Source organism: Ursus americanus, chromosome 6 (genome assembly GCF_024610735.1).
Source record: "Ursus americanus isolate L20-20 chromosome 6, mUrsAme1.1.p, whole genome shotgun sequence".
NCBI classification, from domain to species: Eukaryota; Metazoa; Chordata; class Mammalia; order Carnivora; family Ursidae; genus Ursus; species Ursus americanus.
Window position 1 is genome coordinate 64,633,951 of NC_142132.1, and position 24,008 is coordinate 64,657,958.

Here is a 24,008-nt window from a genome sequence, read left to right on the forward strand (position 1 = left end):
TCATGGTTCATCTCCCCCTGATTCCTCCCCTTCAGTTTTCCCTTCTTTCCCCTAATGTCCTCCGTGCTATTCCTTATGTTCCACATATGAAGTATAACACATTTCTATTTCTTTTCTTTCTAGATGCATAACACAGATCACACATACAAATCAATGCTTTGTCGCTAAACAGATATTTCAAGCCAAGAAGTCTGAAATAAACACTGAAAATAGGGCATATTTTCCAGCGGAGGTAAAGATTATAGTGTAACCAACAGGAATGTGCAAGTCAGCAATAATTTAATTTAGTAGCTGAGCCAAACCATGATAGTACACTTTAAAATATGGGAACTTGAGAAAATGATATTGTTACAATTGTTAACTATGGAATGCAAGAACATTTATTTTAAACTTCAAGTCGCACAAATCCATTTTATATATTTATTTTTAAAAAGAAATATCTATTCAGCACATTTTGGATTTGAAAGCTTGAAAATAACTGAATCCTGTTTCCTGTATGTGCGTGTTAACCCCAAATGTAAATGCTATTACGAGGTTCCAGTTACTGCAGGACTCTGCCTTCATGCCGACTTATTTGATGCTTCTCTCAGAAGGATACACTCATGGTTCAGGTTTCAATGGGTGAGTGCTTTCACCCTTATGAAATACAGAAAGTGCTCTCCTTTTTAAACTATTAACCAAAATAAAGAACTAGTATGACTTTTCAAGTGCCTTTGTTCTTTCTCTTTTACAACTTTTAAACACTTTTTAAAAAATCATGACTGTTCATAAAGGTTTACCTAGGGCAAATCTGTCCTATCAGGGACAAAAAAAATCACAGGACAACACACAGGATGTTTTGGGTTTTTTGGGGTTTTATTTTAGTCAAAAATATGTAACATTTACCATCTTAACCACTTTTTTTTTCTTTTTATTAAAGATTTTATTTATTTGACATTGATAGAGACAGCCAGAGAGAGCGGCAACACAAGCAGGGGGAGTGGGAGAGGAAGAAGCAGGCTCACAGCGGAGGAGCCTGATGTGGGGCTCGATCCCAGAACACCAGGATCACGCCCTGAGCCGAAGGCAAACGCTTAACCGCTGTGCCACCCAGGCGCCCCTTAACCACTTTTAAGTGAACAGTACTATAGTGTCAACTATATGCACATTGCTGTGCAACAAACAGGTCTCTAGAAGTTTTTTGTCTTGCAAAACTGAAACTCTGTAATAACTGAGCAGACTCCTCTTTTCCATTCCCTCCAGCCCCTGGTACCACCATTCTACTTTCTAAGAGTTTTGACTATTTTAGATACCTCATATAAGTGGAATCATGCAGTATTTGTCTTTCTGTGACTGGCTTATTTTACTTTTCTCTTAGCATAATGTCCTCAAGTTTCATTCATGTTGTAGCACACGACAAGATTTTCTCCTTTTTAAGGCTGCATAACATTCAATTGTGTGTTGTGTATATACATATATATGTATACACACACACACCTCTGTATAACATTCCATTATGCGTGTATGTGTGTGTGTGTGTATTTCTCTATTTTTTTTTTAAGATTTTATTTATTTATTTGACAGAGAGAGAGACAGCCAGTGAGAGAGGGAACACAAGCAGGGGGAGTGGGAGAGGAAGAAGCAGGCTTCCAGGGGAGGAGCCTGATGCAGGGCTCCATCCCAGGGGCCTGGGATCACGCCCTGAGCCTAAGGCAAACACTTAACGACTGAGCCACCCAGGCGCCCGTATTTCTCTATTTATTGACTGACATATTTTATTTCTCCACTCATTGACTGATGGACATTAGGTAGCTTCCATCTTTTGGCTACTGTGAATAATGCTCCAATGAACATGAGTGTACAGCTATCCCTTTTTGAATGGATATTTTCAATTCTTTTGGATATATATCCAAAAGTAGGCCTGTTGGATCATATATGACTCCATTTTTAATTTGTTGAGAAAATCTCATACTATTATCCATAGCAGATGCACCATTTTCATCCCCACCAACAGTGCACAAGGGTTCCAATTTCTCCACATTCTTGTCAACACTTGTTATTTTCTGTTTTTTGGATAATGGCCATCCTAATGGCTGTGAGGTGACATTTCATTGTGGTTCTAAATTGCATTTTCCTTTTTTTTTTCTTACTTTTTTTATTTTATTTTTATTGAAATTCAATTAGCCAACATATTGTAATTGCATTTTCTTAATGATTATTTGATGTTGAGCAACTTTTCGTGTTTGTTGATCATTTGTGTATCTTCTTTGGAGCAATGGCTAGTCAAAACCCTTATCAATTTTTTTTAATTTTTTTGTTAAAGAGTTGTAGGAATTCTATAATATGGATATTAATCCCTTATCAGATACACAGTTTACAAATATTTTCTCCCATTCTATAGGTTGCCTTTTCATTCTGTTGATTGTTTCCTCTGCCGCACAGAAGTTCTTAAGTTTGGTGTCATACCATTTGTCTTTTGTTGCTTGTGGTGCCTATGCTTTTGGTGTTATATCCAAAAGTAACTGCCAAATCCAGTGACATGAAACCCTGCCCCTATGTTTCTTCTAGGAGTTTTATAGTTTCAGGTCTATATTTAGATCTTTGAACAATTTTGAGCTAATTTTTGTATACAGTATAAGGTAAGGGTCCAAACTTAATTCTTTCGCCTGCAGATCTCCAGTTTTCCTAACACTGTTTGTTGAAAAGACTATCCTTTCCCATTGTGTAGCCTTGGCACCCTTTGTCAAAGATCTTCTGACCATATAAGGGAAGTTTATTTCTGAGTTCTCTGTTGTGTTCTTTTGGTCTACATGTCTGTCTTTATGCCAGTACCATACTGTTTTTGATTACTGTAGTTTTGTAATATGTTTTGAACTCAGAAAGTGTGAGGCCTCCAATTTTGTTCTTTCTCAAGACTGATTTCACTACTTGGGGCCCATTAAGATTCCCTATGAATTTTAGAATTTTTTTATTTCTGCAAAACATGATATTGAGATTTTATAGTGTTTGCAGTGAATCTGTAGATCACTTTGGGTAGTAGGGCATTTTAACAATACTGAATCCTCCAACCATATATATGTCTTTCCATTTATTTGTGCCTTCTTTAATTTCTTTCGTCAATGTTTTGCAGTTCTCAATATGCAAATCTTTCACCTCCTCAGTTAAGTTTATTTCCTAAGTATTTTATTCTTTTTGATGCTATTGTATTTGGGATTATTTTCTTATTTTTAGATTGCTCACTGTCCAGAAATTCATTTTACTTTTGTGTGTTTTCTGTATCCTACAACTTTGTTGAATTCATTTATTTTAACAGTTTTTGTGTGTGTGGAATCTTAGGGTTTTCTACATGCAAAGTTACGCCATCTGCAAACAGAAATAATTTTACCTCTTCCTTTCCTATTTGGATGCCTTTTTATTTCTTGCTCTCAGCCTGACTGTTCTGGCTAGGACTTCCAGTACCTTATTGAATAGAAGTGCTGAGAATGGGCATCCTGACCTTAGAGGAAAAGCTTTCAGTTCCTCACCACTGAGTAAGGTAAGCTGTGGCTTTTCTATATTTGCCCTTCCTTACATTGAGGTAATTCCCTTCTATTCTCCGTTCATTGAATGTTTTTATCATGAAAGGATGATGAATATTGTCAAATGTTTTTCACTACCCACTTGAGATCATGTGGGTTTTGTCCTTCATTCTGTTCATGTGGTATATTACACTGATTGATTTTCACATGTTAAACCATTCCTGCATTCCAGAAATAAATCTCACTTGGACATGAATATATAATCCTTTTAATCTGCTGTTGAATTTAGTTTTCTAATATTTTATTGAGGATCTCTGCATCAATATTCATTAGGGATATTGGCCTGTAGTTTTCTTGTACTAATCTTTGATTTTAGCATCAGAGGGCCTCACAGCATGGGTTTGGAAGTGTCCCATCCTCCTCAAATTTTAGGAAGAGTTGGGGAAGAACTGGATTCAATTCTTCTTTAAATGTTTGGTATCATTCTCCAGGGAAGCCAACCAGTTCTGGGCTTTTTGTTGTTGGAAGGTTATTGCTGATTTAATGTCTTACTAGAGACAGCTCTGTTCAGACTTTTTATCTCTTCATGATTCAGTCTTGATAGGTCATATATTTTTCTAAATTTATCCATTTCTTCTATGTTATCCATTTTTTGGCATACAATTGTTCATAATTGTCCTGTATATTTTTTATTTCTATGGCATCACTTGTAATATCTCCTCTTTGATTTCTGATTTTTGTTATTTGAGTCTCCTTTCAGTCATAGTCCAGCTAAGAACTTTTCAATTTCATTAATCTTTCCAAAGAACCAACTCTTCATGACACTGATTTTTTTGTTGTTGTTTTTATATTCTCTATATCATTGATTTCTGCTTCCAATATTTACTATTTCCTTCTTTCTGCTAAATTTGGGTTTACTGCATTCTTTTTCTAGTTCTGGGTTGTTAGACTGTCAATTTGAAATCTGTTCATTTTTTGAACTTGTGGGACTTCGTCAAGATAAAAAGTTTCTGCACAGAAAAGGAAACAATCATCAAAACAAAGAGGCAACCCACAGAATGGGAGAAGATATTTGCAAATGAAACTACAGATAAAGGGCTGATATCCACAATCTATAAAGAACTTCTCAAACTCAATACACGAGGAACAAATAAATCAAAAAATGGGCAGAAGATATGAACAGACACTTCTCCAGTGAAGACATACAAATGGCTAACAGACACATGAAAAAATGTTCAAAATCATTAGCCATCAGGGAAATTCAAATCAAAACCACACTAAGATACCACCTTAAGCCAGTTAGAATGGCAAAAATTGATAAGGCAAGAAACAACAAATGCTGGAGAGGATGTGGAGAAAGGGGAACCCTCTTACACTGTTGGTGGGAATGTGAGTTGGTACAGCCACTTTGGAAAACAGTATGGAGGTTCCTCAAAAAGTTAAAAATAGAGCTACCCTATGACCCGGCAACTGCACTACTAGGTATTTACCCCAAAGATACAGACATAGTGAAGAGAAGGGCCATATGCACCCCAATGCTCATAGCAGCATTGTCCACAATAGCTAAATTGTGAAAGGATCCGAGATGCCCTTCAACAGATGACTGGATTAAGAAGTTGTGGTCCATATATACAATGGAATATTACTCAGCCATCAGAAAGAACGATTACCCAACATTTGCAACAACATGGACGGGACTGGAGGAGATTATGCTAAGTGAAATAAGTCAAGCGGAGAAAGACAATTATCATACGGTTTCACTCATTTATGGAACACAAGGAATAGCAGGGAGATCGGTAGGAGAAGGAAGGGAAGAATGAAGGGGGGTAAAGAGAAGGGGGAATGAACCATGAGAGACTGTGAACTCTGGGAAACAAACTGAGGGCTTCAGAGGGGAGGAGGTGGGGGACTGGGATAGGCCAGTGATAGATATTAAGGAGGGCATGTATTGTATGGAGCACTGGGTGTTGTACACAAACAATGAATCATGGATCACTACATCAAAAACTAAGGATGTACTGTATGGTGACTAACATAACACAATAAAAAAATTTTTTTAAAAATCTGTTCATTTTTAATATAGCCATTTATCACTATAAACTTCCCCCTTAGACTGCTTTTGCTGCATCCCACAGTTTATTTTTCCTTTCATTTGTCCAAAGATATTTTCTAATTTCCCCTGTGGTTTCTCTTTTGACCTACTGATTGTTCAGGAGTGTGTTGTTTAATTTTCACATATTTGTGAATTGACGTTTTCCTTTTGCTATAGATCTTTGGATTCATTCCACTGTCATCAGAAAAGATATCTGGTATAATTTCAATCTTCTTAAATTTGTTAAGAATAGTTTTATGGCCTCACATGTGATCCTAGAGAATGTTCCATGTACACTTGAGCAAAACGTGTGTTCTGCTGTTGTTGAGTGGAGTGTTCCAACTGGTCTATCACGTTCAAGTCCTGTTCTCTGGCTAACCTGCTGTCTGGCTGACCTATCCCTTTACTGAAAGTGGGGTGTTGAAATCTCTCACTACTATTGTTACTGTCTATTTATCCCTTGCATTCTGTAAATGTACTGTTTGCTTTCCAAACTGGGTGCTCTACTATTAGGTGCATACAACTGTTACATCTTCTTGGTGAACTGAGCCTTTTATCATTATATAATCACCTTCTCTGTCTTTTGTAGCAGTTTTTGGCTTAAAGTTTATTTTGCCTCGGGGCGCCTGGGTGGCACAGCGGTTAAGCATCTGCCTTTGGCTCAGGGCGTGATCCCGGCGTTCTGGGATCGAGCCCCACATCAGGCTCCTCCGCTATGAGCCTGCTTCTTCCTCTCCCACTCCCCCGCTTGTGTTCCCTCTCTCGCTGGCTGTCTCTATCTCTGTCAAATAAATAAATAAAATCTTTTAAATAAATAAATAAATAAATAAAGTTTATTTTGCCTGATGTAAGTATCACCCCTACTCTCTTTCGGTTTCCATTTGCAATGAAGTATCTTTTCCCTTCCTTTCACTTTCAGCCTGTGTATTCTTAAATCTAAAGTGAGCCTCTTATAGACAACACATAGCTGACCACTTTTATTAATCCTTTCAGCCACTCTATGTCTTTTGACTGAGGAGTTTAATCTGTTTATATTTAAAATAATTGCTGATAGGGAAGGACTATTGCCATTTTGTCAACTGATTTCTGTAGGTCTTATAGGTATTTTATCCCTCTTTTCCTCTCTTGTTGCCTTTCAGCAAGATATTTGCATCAGAGAGCTTTATATTTATATATGCTTTGTGCTGCTGTCTAGTGTCCTGTCATTTCAACTTGAAGGACTCCATTTAATAATTCTTATAAGGCACATCTAGCTTTTATTTATTCAGGATGGTCTATATTTCTCCTTCATTTCTGAAGGACAGTTTTGCCAGATATAATATTCTTGGTTGACAGGGTTTTTTTTTTTCTTTTAGCATTTTGTATATATTATCCCACTCCCTTCTGTAATGTTTCTGCTGTGGATAATCATACAGGAGCATCCTTGTATATAACGAGTTGTTTTTCTCTTGCTGCTCTCAAGATCGTCCTGACTTTTGACAGTTTGATTATAATGTGTCTTTTATTTAAATTCAATTAATTGACATATAGTGTACTATTAGTTTTAGAGGTGGAATTTGGTGATTCAACAGTTGCATATAACACCCAGTGCTCATCACATCAAGTGCCCTCCTTAACGCCGTCACCTAGTTACCCCGTCCCTCACCCACCTCCCCTCCAGCAACCCTCAGTTTGTTTCCTGAGATTAAGAGTCTCTTATGGTTTGTCTCCTTCCCCCCACCCCGATTACATCTTATTTTTCCCTCCCTTCCCCTATGATCCTCAGTTTTGCTTCTTAAATTACACATGAGTGAAATCATATAATTGTCTTTCTCTGATTGACTTATCTCGCTTAGTATAATCTAGTTCAATCCACATCCTTGCAAATGGTAAGATTTCACTTTTTTTTTTTTTTTTTTTTGATGGCTGGGTGATATTCCATTGTGTATATATACCACACCTTCTTTATCCACTCATCTGTCAATGGACATTTGGGCTCTTTCCATATTTTGGCTATTGTGGACATTGCTGCAATAACCATTGGGGTATAGGTGCCCCTTCAGATCACTATGTTTGCATCCTTTGGGTAAATACCTAGTAGTGCGATTCTACATTGTAAGATAGCTCTATTTTTAACTTTTTGAGGAACCTCCATACTGTTTTCCAGAGTGGTTATACCAGCTTGCATTCCCACCAGCAGAGTAAGAGGGTTCCCTTTTCTCTGTATCCTTGCCAACATCTGCAGTTTCCTGACTTGTTAATTTTAGCCATTCTGACTGGTGTAAGGTGGTATTTCATTGTGGTTTTGATTTGTATTTCCCTGATGCCAAGTGATGTGGAGCATTTTTTCATATGTCTGTTGGCCATTTGTATGTCTTTATGGAGAAAAGTCTGTTCATGTCTTCGCCCATTTCTTGACTGGATTTGTTGTTCTCTGGGTATTGAGTTTGAGAAGTTCTTTATAGATCTTGGATATCAGCTCTTTATCTGTTATGCCATTTGCAAATATCTTCTCCCATTCTGTAGGTTGCCTTTTGGTCTTGCTGACTTGGTTTCCTTTGCTGTGCAAAAGCCTTTTATCTTGATGACGTTCCAATAGTTCATTTTTGCTTTTGTTTCTCTTGCTTTTGAAGACGTGTCTAGCAAGAAGTTACTGTGGCTGAGGTCAAAGAGATCTGTGTTCTCCTCTAGGATTTTGATGGATTCCTGTCTTAAAGTCTTTCACCATTTTGAGTTTATTTTTGTGTATGGTGTAAGAGAATGGTCCAGTTTCATTCTCTGCATGTGGCTATCCAATTTTTCCAACACCATTTATTGAAAAGACTGTCTTTTTTCCATTGGATATTCTTTCCTGCTTTGTTGAAGATTAGTTGACCATAGAGTTGAGGGTTCATTTCATAATGTGTCTCAGTGTGGACTTCTTTAGGTTTGTCCTGGCTGGAATCTTAAGCTTCTTGAATTTGAATGGTCACTTCCTTCCTTATTTGGGAAGCTTTCTGCCATTGTGTATTCAAAGAAACTCTCTGCTCATCTCTCTCTTCTCTTCAAGGACTCCCATATTGTATAAAATGGTCCATCCGACAGTGTCTCATAAGTCTCTTAGACTTTTTTCACATTTCTTCATTTTTCCCCCTTCCATTCCTCTGATTTGATCATTTCAAATGAACTGTCTTCAAGTTCACTGATTCTTTTTTCCTGCTTTATCAAGTCTGCTGTTGACTGCCTGTACTGAATTTTTCAATTAAGCTATTAAAGCACCCTGAATCTCTTTACGACAATTATTTTTAATTCTTTGTCCACTAATTCATAAATCTCCATTTCTTAGGTTCGGTTTCTGAAGATTTATTTTGTTCTTTTGATTAAGCCATGTTTCCCTGCTTTTTTGTGAGACTTGTCACTTGCCATATTTTTTTGTTGTGACTTTTGCATTTTAAAAAAAACAGCCACCTCTCCCAGTTTTTATAGACTGGCTTTGTATATTGGAAGACTTCCATCAGCTAGCCTAGCTAGAGATTTTGGGGGCCTCTCAAACCTTTTACAAGGACACACATTCTCTGGGCTTGTATAATTTTCCAATTAGAGAGGTTTTCCAGATTCTTTTTCATGAGGCATTAGTCTCTTTTTCCCTCTGATGTCTGTCTACAGTACTGCAGGTTCTCTGGCCCTATCACAGGCTGCTGAGCCCTCTTTTGTTCTCAACAGCCACCAGGCATCCAAAGTATACCAGTTCCCCATCAGCACTCCAAGTCAAGCAACAAAATATAAACCAACCCTTCAGGTAGTCCCCCACTCCAAGAAAACCCTGGAACATTGGATATCTGTTCCACTATTCTCTTTTCCTTCCAAGGCACAAGCTGTATATTGGGCTTTTCATTTTAATTACTAGCTTTACTGGCCTGCAGGCGGGGCTGATACAGATAAAATGAAATCACCTTTCTGACCCATTTAAATGCAGTTGTTCTTGCTTTTGAGCGTGCCTGGGCATTGTCATAATGGCTTTTTAGACTGTATATTATTAAGTCAGTGTTTCTGTACGGGAGTGAGTTGTGGGGTTTCCTATTCCACCATCTTTCTGACCAAAGACCAGTTTATTTCTGTAATCTCACATTATAACAAACTCAATGGAAACATACACAACAGCAGTCATTAAAAATTTATAGTAAACACTACTCTTTGATTTAGAACAAAGGGTATTGACATCCATTTCTATTTCTGAATTTTTTTTTGCATTTAAAGTATATAAAGCTTTTGTATCATACAGACTACATTATACATTATCTCACCTCCACTACACTTCATCACTGATTCCAGTCAAGCTACAGTTAATGACTGCCCAGGTGTGAACCCATTTGGTGCTAACAGTGCCTCATCTCAAGCTTATACCAAACTGACTTCTCACTATCTGCTCTGGGAGCTGGTTGGATGCATGCAGGTTCAAGAGGTGTCACACATATGTAACCCCAAAGTGCAGAGAAGGCAAACTTCATGGGGCAACCCTCAATCCTCTTGACAGACAGAAGCTTACAGACCAATACTTCTCCTTTTAGTGCCTTTGATACATAATTTAGGGATGTAGTCTCTGGGACTACCAGAAATAGCAGTCACCCTCAGAGGAAACCAAGTCAATAATGCACATTGTCTTGGCTTTGACTTTTTCTCCCCCATTTGACTCTCCTTATCCCCTCACCTCCTCTTCTTGACAGTTTATTTCCTAAATAAACTAGTTGTTGTAAGTCCTTGTCTTGAGGGACAGAGGTAGGCAACCCTAGGCTAAGAAGCACATTACTTAAGCAGGGCCTTACTCCATGGGATCTCCCTTTCTTTTCTGTTATTGAGTATAGGTGGGTTTCCTCTCATCTACTAGATAGTATTCCTCTTACAGGTAAAAAGCTTTATTCACTTGTGAAGCCCCATAACATGACCTCATGATTTTTTTCAAACACAGTAATTGCCCATTGGGTATTTCAGATGGCCTCACTATTCCTAATGATTTATAATAAAAGACAGTTTTCATAAGCTTGAAAACTAATCATTTATGCAGAGCTTCCTTCAAATTTAAATCCACTTTTATAATACTTTGTTGCTCAAGCTTAGATATTTTCACGTAGTCAAATACACTTTTCATAGATAATGTACCTCAGATGTCCATTAACTGACAGTAAATATATTTCTGAAGGCAAGCTTTCTGTTTAGGTGACAATATGACTGTCAGCAATGTTTTACTAAGTTATAAATCCCTGTAAAAAATAAAAATAAAAACTCCACAGATCTATGCTAAGCTTAGGTTTCCTTTATCAATATTAAGAAATAATTAAGAAAAACACTCCCCTGGATTAAAATAAACATTTCTTTATATGAGTCCTCCTACAACACTCAAGCTAAACATTTTTCTGGCTTTTTAAATTAGATCATTATAATCAAGCAATTTAAAAGATAACAATTTCTTGCCAAAATATTGATTTTGTTTAAAAAGTACTTCAAAAGCTCAGAATATGATAAAGGGACCAACTCAAAAAACACATAATACAAGCTTTAGTGGTCTTCTGTACAAGATCAATAGTGTGTTAGTTCTCAATAATAAAGAAATTGAAACAATTCTGAAAATACTTAAAATTTGGACATACAGATATCTTGAGATTTTACTCTAATGAACATTATTACAATTCCCTACTATGTTCCTCTAGTGGTTTATATGACATGTTTAAATCTTGGCAAATGAAGCCTGATAACTAGACATGATATAGAAGAAGGAAAATGTGACAAAAAGATGCTACTTGGGGAAGCACACTATCTCCTTTGCTCATCTAACACAGTTTAGTCAACACCAACAAGTTTCAACTATGGCTAGCCCTGCCATCCCTGCACAATTACTATAGAAAACCTTAAATTAAAAAAAGAAAAGAAAGAATAGAAAAGAAAGAGAAAAACAAAAAAAAAAAAAGGGGGGGGGGGAAGGAAAGGAAACCTTTAGGTAATATCTACCCACAGGACACTGTAAACTTGACTGCCAAGATGTCAACAGAGCTCACAGTCAGCTGTCTTCTGAGTACTTACTCCTCCAAACCAAGATACTCCAACTGTCTTCATTCCACCCTCCTCCCCCATTTGTTGTGAATACTCACTTGTGTGTTACTCATAGAGGCAAATTCCTACCCAAACTACTCATGTATGTAAACTCAGCTTCCACCACTGCATGCCAAGCACTACTGGGCTTTTATTGTATACTGTGCAAAAGACTCAGAATACTAAAACTGGAAAGGACTTTTGGGAAATCTAATCCAAAACCCTGAGAAGTTAAATGACTTGTACAATGCAGTGGCAAGACTGGATCATGAACTCAAGTCGCCTTACTCCTGGTTACTCACTCTTCTGAGAGGAATGGTTTATTTCCTTCTAACCAAAAATATGTCAGTGACTATCCTAGTGCAATCAGCAAACTAACATAAAAGACCACTTATTTCAAGAATGGATTATCTCTTATCTGAGATGCTTTAAAAATCACATTTAAACAAGTATCTGGAGATGTATTCTTATAAGAAAAAGATAATTCAGTATCTATAACTAAATAATTACACTAACCTTGACAAATTTCAATGTATAAAACTAATCCAGATCAACACAGATACAAATTATTCAACATTAATCTCACTTGAATTATTTTGCATATCCTCATTCAAAACTCTGCACTAATAAACTATCACTAATAGTACAACATTCTACACAGCTCCTAGACTAAAAGTAAAGAAAGACCACCTTGCATGTGGACAATTACTATTCATTACTTATGTAAGGCAGAACTGTTGGTATTTCTTAAGGCCAAGCACATGCCCTACCTTTAAAGTTCCATTCTAGGAGGTCAATGCCAGGTCCATAGCCCAAAATGGGCAGTTTTTAATCCAGCTCCACCAGGGGTCATTTATTCTATAAACACAGCACTGGACTAGATGTTGGAGAAGAATAGAAGATGAATTTGAAACATATAGACCATGTACAGGGAATCAACTGTGAGCCAACTTTACATTCATTATCATATAATCTTCATTTCAGCCCTGGGACAGATATATTATCATCTCATGAAGAAAACTGAAAAGTTAACCAAAGCTAGTAGAAGGCAGAGCTTTAGAACACGTGCAATCTCACCAAGCGTTCTAACGCAACTGTGCACCTACCACCACGTTCCTCTGCGTTTCAGCAGGGAACCAGGGAGACAGCTATTCTAGAGTACAGCTTGGCATCTTAGATCCAGGTTTGGTATATCTCCACACCGCATCACACCGCATAAGAGTTTCACCTCTACAACAACCTTCAGAAGAAAACTAATGTCTAGATCCACAAAGAATTCCAAAAAGAAACCCATGCCCCAAGTTTAAAGGGTGTATAGTCTTTCTGTTTGTAAAATACAGATCCCAACAGCACTGGTATCTCATAGATTGCTGCATGAGAGGTGGAGATGACTGAACAGGCCTAAAGCACCAGAACGGTGTCTCATACAAATAATTAAAGCTGGCTGCTGCTTTCAAAATCACCACCATTCTTCAGTAGCCATATTCCTCAAAATTTTTTCCTCAGAATAAAGATCCAAAGGAGGAAAAAAAAGTAATACAATTCATGTTTACTATGACTTAGTCTATAACTGTAAAAATTTTTTTACCAAATGTACTATTATTCAACTAAAAATTTTAATTTTGAGACTACTTAGAAATACAGAAAGAGGGGCACCTAGGTGGCGCAGTCAGTTAAGCATCTGGCTCTTGGTTTCAGCTCTGGTCATGACCTCAGGGTCATGAGATCAAGCCCCAAGTCAGGCTCCATATTCAGTGGGAAGTCTGCTTGAGACTCTCTCTCCCTCTCCTTCTGCCCCTCCCCCCCCACTTACTCTTTCTAAAATAAATAAATCTTAAAAAAAAAAAAAGAAATACAAGAATAGTTAACATATTAGATTAAAATACTAAACACAAAATAGTTAATGCTATAGCATGAACTACATAAACTCTATGCAAATAGTCAAGGACTGTATGTCGAGACTATATTTAAAAGCAGAAAAGTGAAAATAGCTGTCAGGACAGTAAGATTACTGACGATTGTTTTTATTCTTAAAAGTTTCCTTCATATTGCTTTTTAAAATTCTGTAACAACAAATGTGCCCTTTTAAATTATTTCATAATATATTAAACAGGTGTCTATTACACCTAACTTAATGGGAACCTATAGGAAAATTAAATGTATTCTGAGCCTCCTGTGCAATAACGAAGACAATATGTCCCCCACAGGAATATACAGGTTTGGGCTCTTCCCGAAGTCCCATACAACAAGACACTCTAAACAATGCTGTGCCAGTTATGCTCCTAGACTAAAATGCTTCAAGACGGTTTAACATGGAGAAAATATTAGCTTCGGGGGCAAAGGAAATCAAAGAAAGAAAAGGATCTAAATCTTTTTAATTTTGACAATCATCATGTAACCATGTAGCAAATGTTTCTCAAAGTATAGTCCTAGGATCACCTACCTTAGAGTCACATGAGATTCTTTTCAAAATGCAGATTCCAGCCACCACTTCAATCCTCCCACCTACACAATCGGAATCTCCAACAGAAGCCCAGCGTTTGCCTTTTTGCACAATCTTCCCAGGTGATTTTTACGTACACAGATTTTAAGAACTACTGATCTGTAGACGTGTTAACCAGGTAAAATAAACACCATTCAAAATTTTCAGTGAAAGGAACATACAGAACTCTTAACCCTGGATAGGTAATTTGATTACATCCTAATTTGTCACAATTACCAGCTCAAACAAGTCAGGTTGTAAGATCACAGGCACAAGGAGCAGACATCCTGCAAATCTGTTGTCTCTTCTGCCTAACCTGTGAAAGTTTCTGGAAAATAATTTTGCAAACTTTAACAAGAGTCTTAAAATAGCCGTGCCCTTTGCCCAAAAATTTCACTAGTAAGAATTTTTCCTAAGAGAATATTCAAGGATGTAAACAAGGTTTTTAGGCAAGAGTGTTTGGGACAGCAGTATTAATATTCACCACCTGCCATTCTTTTGAGTATATGCACTGCATCTGGCCCTGGTGGGTGCGTACACACAGTATTTCTAATCCTCAATACTTTTATCCCCATTGCAGACAGAAAAAGACTAAGGCTCAGAGAAGTTATTTACTTGCCCAGGCAGGAGTTTTTAACCTGCCCAGAATCTGAATCTCGGGCAGTCTGAGTAAAAACATCAGGCTCTTTCCACTCTCAGCCCTGTAAAATGTTGTAAGATGTCATAATGTTTAAGCAAAGTATGATATGTCAAGGGATATTTTATATCCATTTAAAAAGATGCTCTTCAAAAATATTTAATGAGATGGAAAATACTCCTGACACAATGGTAAGTGAAAAACTGGGTGTGATCCCAGTTTAGAATGTAAGGGACACAAGACACGGAATCATATCTATCTTATCTTTCTTGGTTTTGTCTGCATTCCCAAAGCCTAACACTAACAGCGTACCTGACATACAGTGGGAACTCAGTATCTGTTGTAAAAATAGGGGCGCCTGGGTGGCTCAGTCGTTACGCGTCTGCCTTCAGCTCAGGGCATGATCCTGGAGTCCTGGGATCGAGCCCCACGTCAGGCTCCTCTGCTGGGAGCCTGCTTCTACCTCTCCCACTCCCCCGCCTGTGTTCCCTCTCTCGCTGCCCCTCTCTCTGTCAAATAAATAAATAAAATCTTTAAAATTAATTAATTAATTAATTAATTATGTGTGGGTATATTTTTTAAAGCCCAGAAAATAATTCCAAATACTATCAGTGGTTATTGCTAGATTCCCAAAACACAATAGTGGTTATTGCCAGATTAGGAACGACTTTTGGTTTTCCTTTTTTATATCTGTTTGTACTTTCAAGTATTCTATAAGAAGTTCATATTACTTTCATAATGAGAAAAAAACTGCAATGGCTAATTTTCAAATCCTATGTTTGAGCCTCTTCCTATGCAAGAGATGCAATTAAGCTTCAGATAAACTCAATATGCAGACTAATGTGTGGTTTACCTTATTCACTGTAACAGAGAAACTACTTTTTATTTACAAATGAGCATTACCTTTTTATATGCCAGCATCATAAATAGCAATGGGATTTAATACTTGTTACAAATAAATGTTTTCATCACCTACAGTTATTAGTAGCTTAGTAGGTAGGAAAAGGATTTATAAAAATATAGCATCCACAAAAAGTTTCTACTAATGGTTTGTGTATTTCGGATCTTGCCCTAAATGTTAGTACCACAAGAATTAAAAATCAAATTCGGTGGCCTCTGCAGCATAGCAAGGGTTTCTTGCCGAGGTCATCCCCACGCACAGCAAAAGCCACTATAAATTAACATTATAATCATGCCTCATCCCTGACAGTTTATTAAGCATTTTACATAAAGGAAAATACCTGGTCACTGTTATCCATGCATTTTTTAAGAAATACATTTTAGAATAAACCAAGAATGAGCCAACTAGTATATTTTATTAGCTTATCACTCTGGACAATTTCAAACACTGAAGCATGGCACATATCTGATGATCATTCTACTGTCAAACTGCATCCAAAACGACTTCATCTTCTGAACAAATTCTGACTTTGTTGGCCAGATTATGCTGCAGTAACCAATCTACAAAAAGCCAAAAGGACAAAAGTATGAACTACACTGAACCTGAAAATTCCAAAACCAATTTGAGATGCGTGATAGGCAGGAAGGAAAAGGGAAAGATTAAAGGTATCTTGGAGTAATAAAAGAGAAAATGGGCATTTTTATTGTTGTGTAATTTTCAATTAAAAAAAAAAACCTGACATGGAGAAAACAGTGGAGGAAAAAGACAGTTACATTATTTAGTGGGCCTAGGTTCTGTTTGTAAAGCAGTAACAAGATGAGAACAGCCCTATATGATCAAGGATACTGTGTCTTTGGAATTTAAATTTATTCCTGGATTATGCCAAGAAAGAAATTGTAATTTCTGTAATATTACCAAATAATCTAAATTTCTAGAGATTATCAATGCAGGCCAGTCTCCAATATAAGTAAGCTTCTGCTTCAGTCACAACTTGGAATTTTTGTCACCATTCCTTTCACTTCACCCACTGTGGGGAAACCATGGGTCGGATCCATGTGCCTCCCTTTTTTCCTTGCCTACTTCTGTTAGAGAAGCTGGAAAAGAAGTTACAGTCCCAGAAGCTCTTGTAGCAAAGAGTGGCCAAAGAAATACAGATGGAAGTTTCAGGAGAGAGATTCTTCTTCAAACTCTTGAATAGAAAACAATGTTTCTTCTTCTCCTTTCCCTGCACAGACCCCCGACCCACCTCCAGGCACAGACAGCCAGTCTACAACAATGAGGCCAACAGCCGCAGACTAAGGACAGCAGAGAGGAGGGTAGTCTCTGGGCTCCTTGATGCTCCCGGGGCAACTACTGGGGCTTAGACCTCTTAGCTCCAGATTTTGTGCTGGGTGAGGAAAATGAACCCCTGGCTTGTTTAAGCCACTCTGTGTTCGGTTTCTGTTAGTCACAGACGAACATATTCTTGCCCATTAGAATCATCAATATGACAAACCTTTCTATGTTTTAACTTATCAATGATCAACTTCACCAAAACCACACAAGTCTTCGCAAAGATAAAACTTACTGAGAGTGCTTGCTCAATGCCCATGAGGGCAGGGACATAATGCCCATCTCGTTTTATCCTTACTGGACCCTAAAAAAGGCGAAGTTAAGACCCCAATCCAGGCCAGTCGGATGGCAGCTCCTGAGCTCTTTACTGCCCAGCTACACAATCTCTGATGGGCTTTTTCATTGTTTATAAAGTGATCTTAGCCTTCAATTCTGCTCTCAGACTGAACTACCATTGTCCTGACTTACTGATTGGAGAAAGTCTTCTAAAAAATAAATCATCCCTTCCCCTAAACAAAAGGGATTCACATGTAGGTTTTTTTTTTAAAAACCTGGCAAGCATTTGCTCTCTAGTGTTTTGAAATCTTTATCTATCATGTGGCACAGAGCTGCGGCTACACTAAACACCATGTGCCTGGCACTGGGCTAAGCATTCCACAGGCCTCGTCTCATTCAGTGCTCACAACAATCCCACTTTACAAGTGAGCAAATTGAACACATAAGCCTGGGCACAGACTTTGAGAAAAACCTCTGCCTACACAACAATGAATGACAAGTTCAAACCAACATAAAACTAGAAAGGAGACTGATTTTGCTGCTAGTCTTTAGTAAAAACATCAGAAGTGATTGGCTCCGGACCCTTCAAAGAATGAAAAATACTCAAGGACAGCTAACAAGGGTGTAAAGCCCTCTCATCCTGAGCGAAATCTAGAATTTCACACTCATGTCTAATATAGCTTTACTCAGTATTTACTCAACCACCTTTACAAGAAGCTAATATACTCATCACAGTGTGAGCTGCCAGGAAGGCCGATAATATTTAAATAGTTATGAATATTTATTTATCCTAACACCCTTTAATTCATTTTCCAATATACTTGATTTTCATTTGCAATATAAGAATGTGCATTTTATGAACTATGGTTTATAATGAATATAGTTATTATTTGTTTATTCAGCACTTCCTATATGGTCAGCACTGTGATGCTTTACATACATCATTTTTGTCTTAATCATCACAAGCACCTCAAGATGCAAGAACTATTAATACCCCATTTTATTGATTGATTGATTGATTGATTGATGGGGGGGGGGGGCGAGGGACAGAGATAATCCCAAGCAGGCTCCACACCCAGCATGGAGTCCACCGCGGGGCTCAATCTCAAACCCTGAGATCATGACTTGAGCCGAAATCAAGAGTCGGATGCTTAAGTGACTGAGCCACCTAGGCGCCCCAACACCCACTTTCAGAAAGAGGGCCACAGGTGATGAATTTTCCCAAGCTCCGTATTAGAAGGTAGCATCAAGATTAGAATCCACATCTGGCCCAGAGCCCTGTAATTTTAACCCCTGAACTTCATATAGTTACTTGATTTGTTCCTGTTACATTAGCCTTAATCAAACATTAGCTAGAAAACTATACCGAGGTTAGCTTTTATTTATCTTCACTTTCAGTACTCCCTAATTTTCATATATTTGTGCTTCATATTTCTCCCACAAAACATCTAAAAAATAAGACTATCTTTACTAAAGATTCACTTCACTTGCTGAATTAAAGAGGTAACATAATTGCTGCTCTTACTTTTATTTTTGTTTAATTTATTTGTCAGAGAGAGAGCACAAGCAGGGGGAGTGGCAGGCAGAAGGAGAAGCGGGCTCCCTGCTCAGCAAGGAGCCTGAAGCAGGATTCGATCCCAGGACCCTGGGATCATGACCTCAGCTGAAGGCAGACGTTTAACTGACTGAGCCACCCACGCATCCCTGCTGCTCTTACTTTTTTAATCAATGATGTGTTGATAACCTATTTTAGTGGCTACTTCTGCTACTCAAGCAAGCAGAAGTAAATGATCCCCATTGTGCCTACCATTGTAAAAATGCAACAGGGTTTTTAAAGTCTCTAAGAGCAAATATCCTAAAAGCCCACCAGATGTCAACCTCAGTTCATAAAAATAGGCCATTTCCCACCTTGCAACACTTCCTTCTATGATGAAACAAGGGACTCAGAACTTTGAAAATCCCTATGCTTCTAAATTGTATGTAGGAATTTTTAATTGTATGTAAAAAACATTCATGTATGTTTTTTAACTTAAGAAGAAAAGTGTAACAGTAACATGTAAAATAACCAAAAAGACAGAGAGAGAGAAAAATAAATATATAAATTCCATGTTTGCCTCTCAGGTCTCTAGCAAACACCAAGACTATTTCTGACTCTTCTGACCTATTTATTTCCTACTTTCCCCCAGACTTTCTTCTATACAATTCTCCTCCTCCTCTTTACATAAGTCACATTTAATTGACTTAAATGAATCAACACTATTATCTCACATGAGGCATGAAATCTAAATTTTGAAAATCAGTATTAAATAAATTAAAAAACAATTTTTCTTTATGATTAAATAGTGCTGTCCATGGTATCCATTGCAAGGCTGACCATAAGCTTCAATAAACTTGAAAATAATTCCCATTTATAAAATCATTGACTAATAAAATTGATAATCTTCATTTAGACAAAAATGTCAGATACTCTGCAAGGCTGTTCCAAAGTAGTTATCAGACGAAAGAAAGAAAGAAAGAAAGAAAGAAAGAAAGAAAGAAAGAAAGAAAGAAAGAAAGAAAGAAAGAAAGAAAGAAAAGAAAGAAAGAAAGAAAGAAAGAAAGAAAGAAAGAAAGAAAGAAAGAAAGAAAGAGGAAAGAAAGAAAAAAAGAAAGAAAGACTAGGAAGACTAGAAATTTTTCCCTACATTTTCAGCCTGGTGGTTTTTATGTATTAAATTCTTTTGGGATTCATTGATCATCCAAGAATGGTATTTCATTTCTTTGATCAGTGTCCTACTGCCCATATTTTAACCTTGCTGAATTTTTGGTCCACTGCGTAGAAGAAATTCTCTACTAATAAAAATGCAGCCCATTAAAGATTAACTTGCCCCCAGGACAGTCTCTCTAGAAACAAATTCCAAGCATTATAATCACTAATTTGCACTATGTAGACTTAAAGACAGATAATCTTATTTATCCTGATTTAAACTGGAAATCTGCATATATTTTAAGGCAATTATGAAAAGAAAAATGGCAAACCAGATTCACATAATCAGAAATTCAACCAGGCAAACACTTTACTTACTTGGCACTTTTCAAAGGAAAAGTTTTACACCCAAGAATATCTAACAATATCAGAATATTTGTTGACTTACCAAATTTCCTATCGTGGTCTCTATTTTAATTCCACAATATGAAACTGCAAAATTTTTTGTTCTCCAAATATTTAAGTATACACTGTATGTCAGAAATTGTAATGGGTACTGCAAATCTTTTGAATCCATGCTGTAATATTTATTATTAATAATGATAAAAGCATCTAAAATATGTATCAAGCTCTTGTCCAACAGCGTTTTAGCTTATCAGGCATTATATCTTTTAATTCTCACAAAACCCTAAGAGAAATACTATTCTCAGTCCCATTTAGAGATGGGCAAACTGAGACAGAGAGGAGCCCAGGAACTGTCCCCAAGCCTGTGGGATACGAATCTAGGTCTGAGTGAATCCAGTGCCCACTTTCGCTATAATCCCCTGGTTTAAAACAATGAGACACAGGATTATTTTTGGTTCAGAAAACCAGTCTTACTCCTTCAAACACAGTAGTTCTACCTAATTTGACACTAGGAAGCAAACATCACAAAACGCCTTGGTACACTGTGCACCACGTTCTATTGCCAAACGTGTTCAAAATTTACTTTCTCAGAAGGCATAATTCACTTATGGGTGATTTCTGAAAAGTAATCAAAGCCCGACGTTCAATCATTAAAGAATTCTTTGGGGCTGAAATGTAAATATTTCATCATACATAGATTGTTGAAGAAACGTTAGCGCTGTTAGAACTTCCTGTGAAAGAAACTTTATCACTGAAGCAATTTTAAACCATCTCATGTCAGAGTAGCTAAGGGGATAGCCTTCAAATTTAAGAAATTCATCACCCATATGTCATTTTATTCTAAATGAAAATTAATTAATTCAAAAAAGAAATCCACTTCCAAAGCTCGGAGGGCTGCGTAGAAACTAACATCACTGTCACTATTTGTGTGTGCACAAATGGAACAGGCAAGGAAGACACAGTATTAGAAGATCTACCTTTCACATCATCCCAAACTCATGTAGGAAACAATCTCATAATATTTTTCTGAATAAACTTAATATTTTGTTTTAGAATCAGAAACTAGGCAAAAAGAACCATGGAACAAATGAAACAACTAAAATGGATTACTGAAATACAACTTTAATTTCCAAATTCGCTATAATTTAACTTCTAAATCCACTTTATGATATTCTTATTTGAACAGTTCATCACGGAAGTAACCCTCCTAGAAAATTATGCAATTTAAGGGGGGGGAGAGAAAGAGACATGATAAGCACTAGGGATGTTTATCAATAAAAATAAGCAACCGGGGAGATGAGTTTGTAGCTCATCCAAAACGCCAGCCAACCACTCCTGCTATTTGTTTCTACCAAGTAGAAAGTCTTGGAAAACATGTTGTTCTCTCTTAAAATAACCTGCGTAATTGTCTTTAAAAGCCACTGCATTTCCAGGGAGGGCTAAATAGCTCCCATGTTGTGATGCACTGACTGATAAAGTCAGTTAGTTATGCATAAGGCCACAAAAGAAAGTTGGAAAGCTCCAATCCTCTCTTGATATAAGGACACTAGCTACTGAATGAGTCCACCATACACCCTTAGTCAAATTAATGCCTGGTCCTCTACAGTATTTTAAGAATGATAATCATTCAAACTATCATATTTTTCTGGATGAGGGAAATGACCACACTGGTGACTTACAGGTAGGCTAGTAATTAACATTTTTAAGGAAGGCCAAAATGACCTTGGACATGTTAGCGTTCACTCTTGAGAACTCCAATCCTCCCATGAAAACTCAGAATTTGCCTCCAGTCCTAAAGCTGTTGTGCCTGGGAAAGTCCCAGAGAAACTACGGAATTAAAAAAGAAAGAAAGAAAGAAAAATTGTGTAAGACGCTCACAGTATAGGAAGATTTTTATGAAGTGAGTATAACTCAAGATGTGTTTTATATGCCTGTCAGGAGATGAACACACAGTGTCCTCCAACCCAGCAGCATTGCCCTGACGCAGTCCCCACGCTCGGGCTCTTTACCCCCAGCCAGGCCCCTTTTACTCCCGAGTGGAGCGTGGGGGGCGGGAACTCCTACCTTAAGCGCTGACATCTGCAGTGTTTCCCAATAGCTAGACAAGGCCCCTCAGCTGAAGGAAGTGGACACTGACATGAGGAGGGACGGGAGCTTAAATTCAAGACTATCAGGGAGTGGGGAGGGAGTCACGCATACTCTGTGCGGTCCCAGTGGGTCCTGATGGCACAGCCCGGGTGTCCGGACTAAAGTTGGCATCTTCAAAGTATTCAAGAACACAACTGGGCGCGCCGGTACAAACTCGGCCTTTGGCTTTTCTGAAGCGCGTCAAGTTAGCACAAGGTTCCCGGTGCCGGGAGACCTGAGAGGCGTGGAAGGGTGGAGAGTCCCGCGAGGTCTCCACTCCTTGGATGTCCTGCGGCTTCGCGGGGGAGGGGACCGGGGAACTAAGTCGGCTACGCGCTGGAGTGGGGAGCTGGCCGCGGGTCGGGGATGTCCGGGAAGAAGTGCGGGAGTCGGAGAACGCGGGGGATGCCTACCTTGTAACATGGCCTCAAGTTTCTTCCTGTCCACGCGGAAGCGCTCCTCGCTCCACTCGGGGCTATGCAGGGGCGCCCCGGCGACCAGGTCGTCCTCGGAGCCGGGCATGGGCGAGTCAGTGCTGCGTTCGCTGTTGGAGCCCGGGTCCGACTGCGCCGCCAGGTAGCCGGGCTCGCCCTGGGCGGCCATGGTGGGCGCGCGGCGCTCGGGCTCGGGCTCCGGCTCCGACTTCGGCCGCCGCTCTGCCTGCGCCGCCGCCTCCGCTCGCCGGCCGGGCTCGACTGGCTCCCCGCGCCCCGGCGCTAGCTCGTCCCCCGGCCGCCGCCGACGCCGCCGCCAACGCCGCCGCCACGGAGCCCCCGGCGCATCCCAGCCCCGAGAGCCGCCCGCCGCCCCGAGTCCCGGCCCCGGTCCCGGGCCAGTGACTGCGCCTCCCCCAGCCAGCAACGCCCGCGCGGAATGAGCGCGCCGCGCCGCCCGCGCCTCCATCCGCAGGGCCCCGGCGCCCCCTCCCCGCCCGCCGCCCCTGCCGCCGCGCGCTCATTGGCCCCGCCGGCCCACGGGGAGCCGCGGCGGGCGGGCGCGCGGGCGGGCCGCCCCTGGCGCTCGGACACACTCGCGCGCGCACACTCACCACGTACACACTACCGCTTTTCTGCACTTACTCGTACAAATCTTACCCCGCACGTATACTTTCATGGTTCTTCAAACACAGACACTCACCAGGTTTAAGCGCACTTTCTGCAAGCACACCAAATACACACATAATTCCCCTTCTATTTACATACACACAATACACCCTGTAACTCCCAGCCTCGGTCGGTCCCACAAGTTTGAAACAAGAGGAGGGAGAAAGGAGAAGACTAGCGGAAGAAACAATGTCCATCTCTTGCAGAATCATTGTGGTCATTGCTTTCACGCAATTCATTCCTCCGCTACAGTTCAAACCCAGGTCACTCCTCTCATCACAGCAAAGTGGTCAGCTGCACAAGAAGTGGACAAGAGGCTTACTCTTACTTGTGAGGAAAGGGATTTTTTTTCTTGAATGAAGTGAGGAGGGAGTCCTTTTCTATGTGATTCTCGAGGACTGGATTCAGCTGATTTAAAAGGGGGGAAG

General features: G+C 39.1%; 1 protein-coding gene across 5 annotated transcripts in view; it reads right to left on the reverse strand.

The window, feature by feature from the left end:
* Positions 1-23,380, reverse strand: part of BICC1 (BicC family RNA binding protein 1) — a 268,196-nt gene extending 244,816 nt beyond the window's left edge. For 3 of the 5 annotated variants that reach the window (XM_045783139.2, XM_045783138.2, XM_045783140.2), the window contains exon 1: positions 22,891-23,216. In XM_045783139.2, coding sequence (XP_045639095.2) covers positions 22,891-23,080 — 190 coding nt within the window. In that variant the 5' untranslated portion in view covers positions 23,081-23,216. Of the gene's footprint in view, positions 1-22,414; positions 22,858-22,890 lie in introns of those variants that run through there. The other 2 variants (XM_045783141.2, XM_045783142.2) reach the window with 2 other exon arrangements.
* Positions 23,381-24,008: the final 628 nt, after the last annotated feature.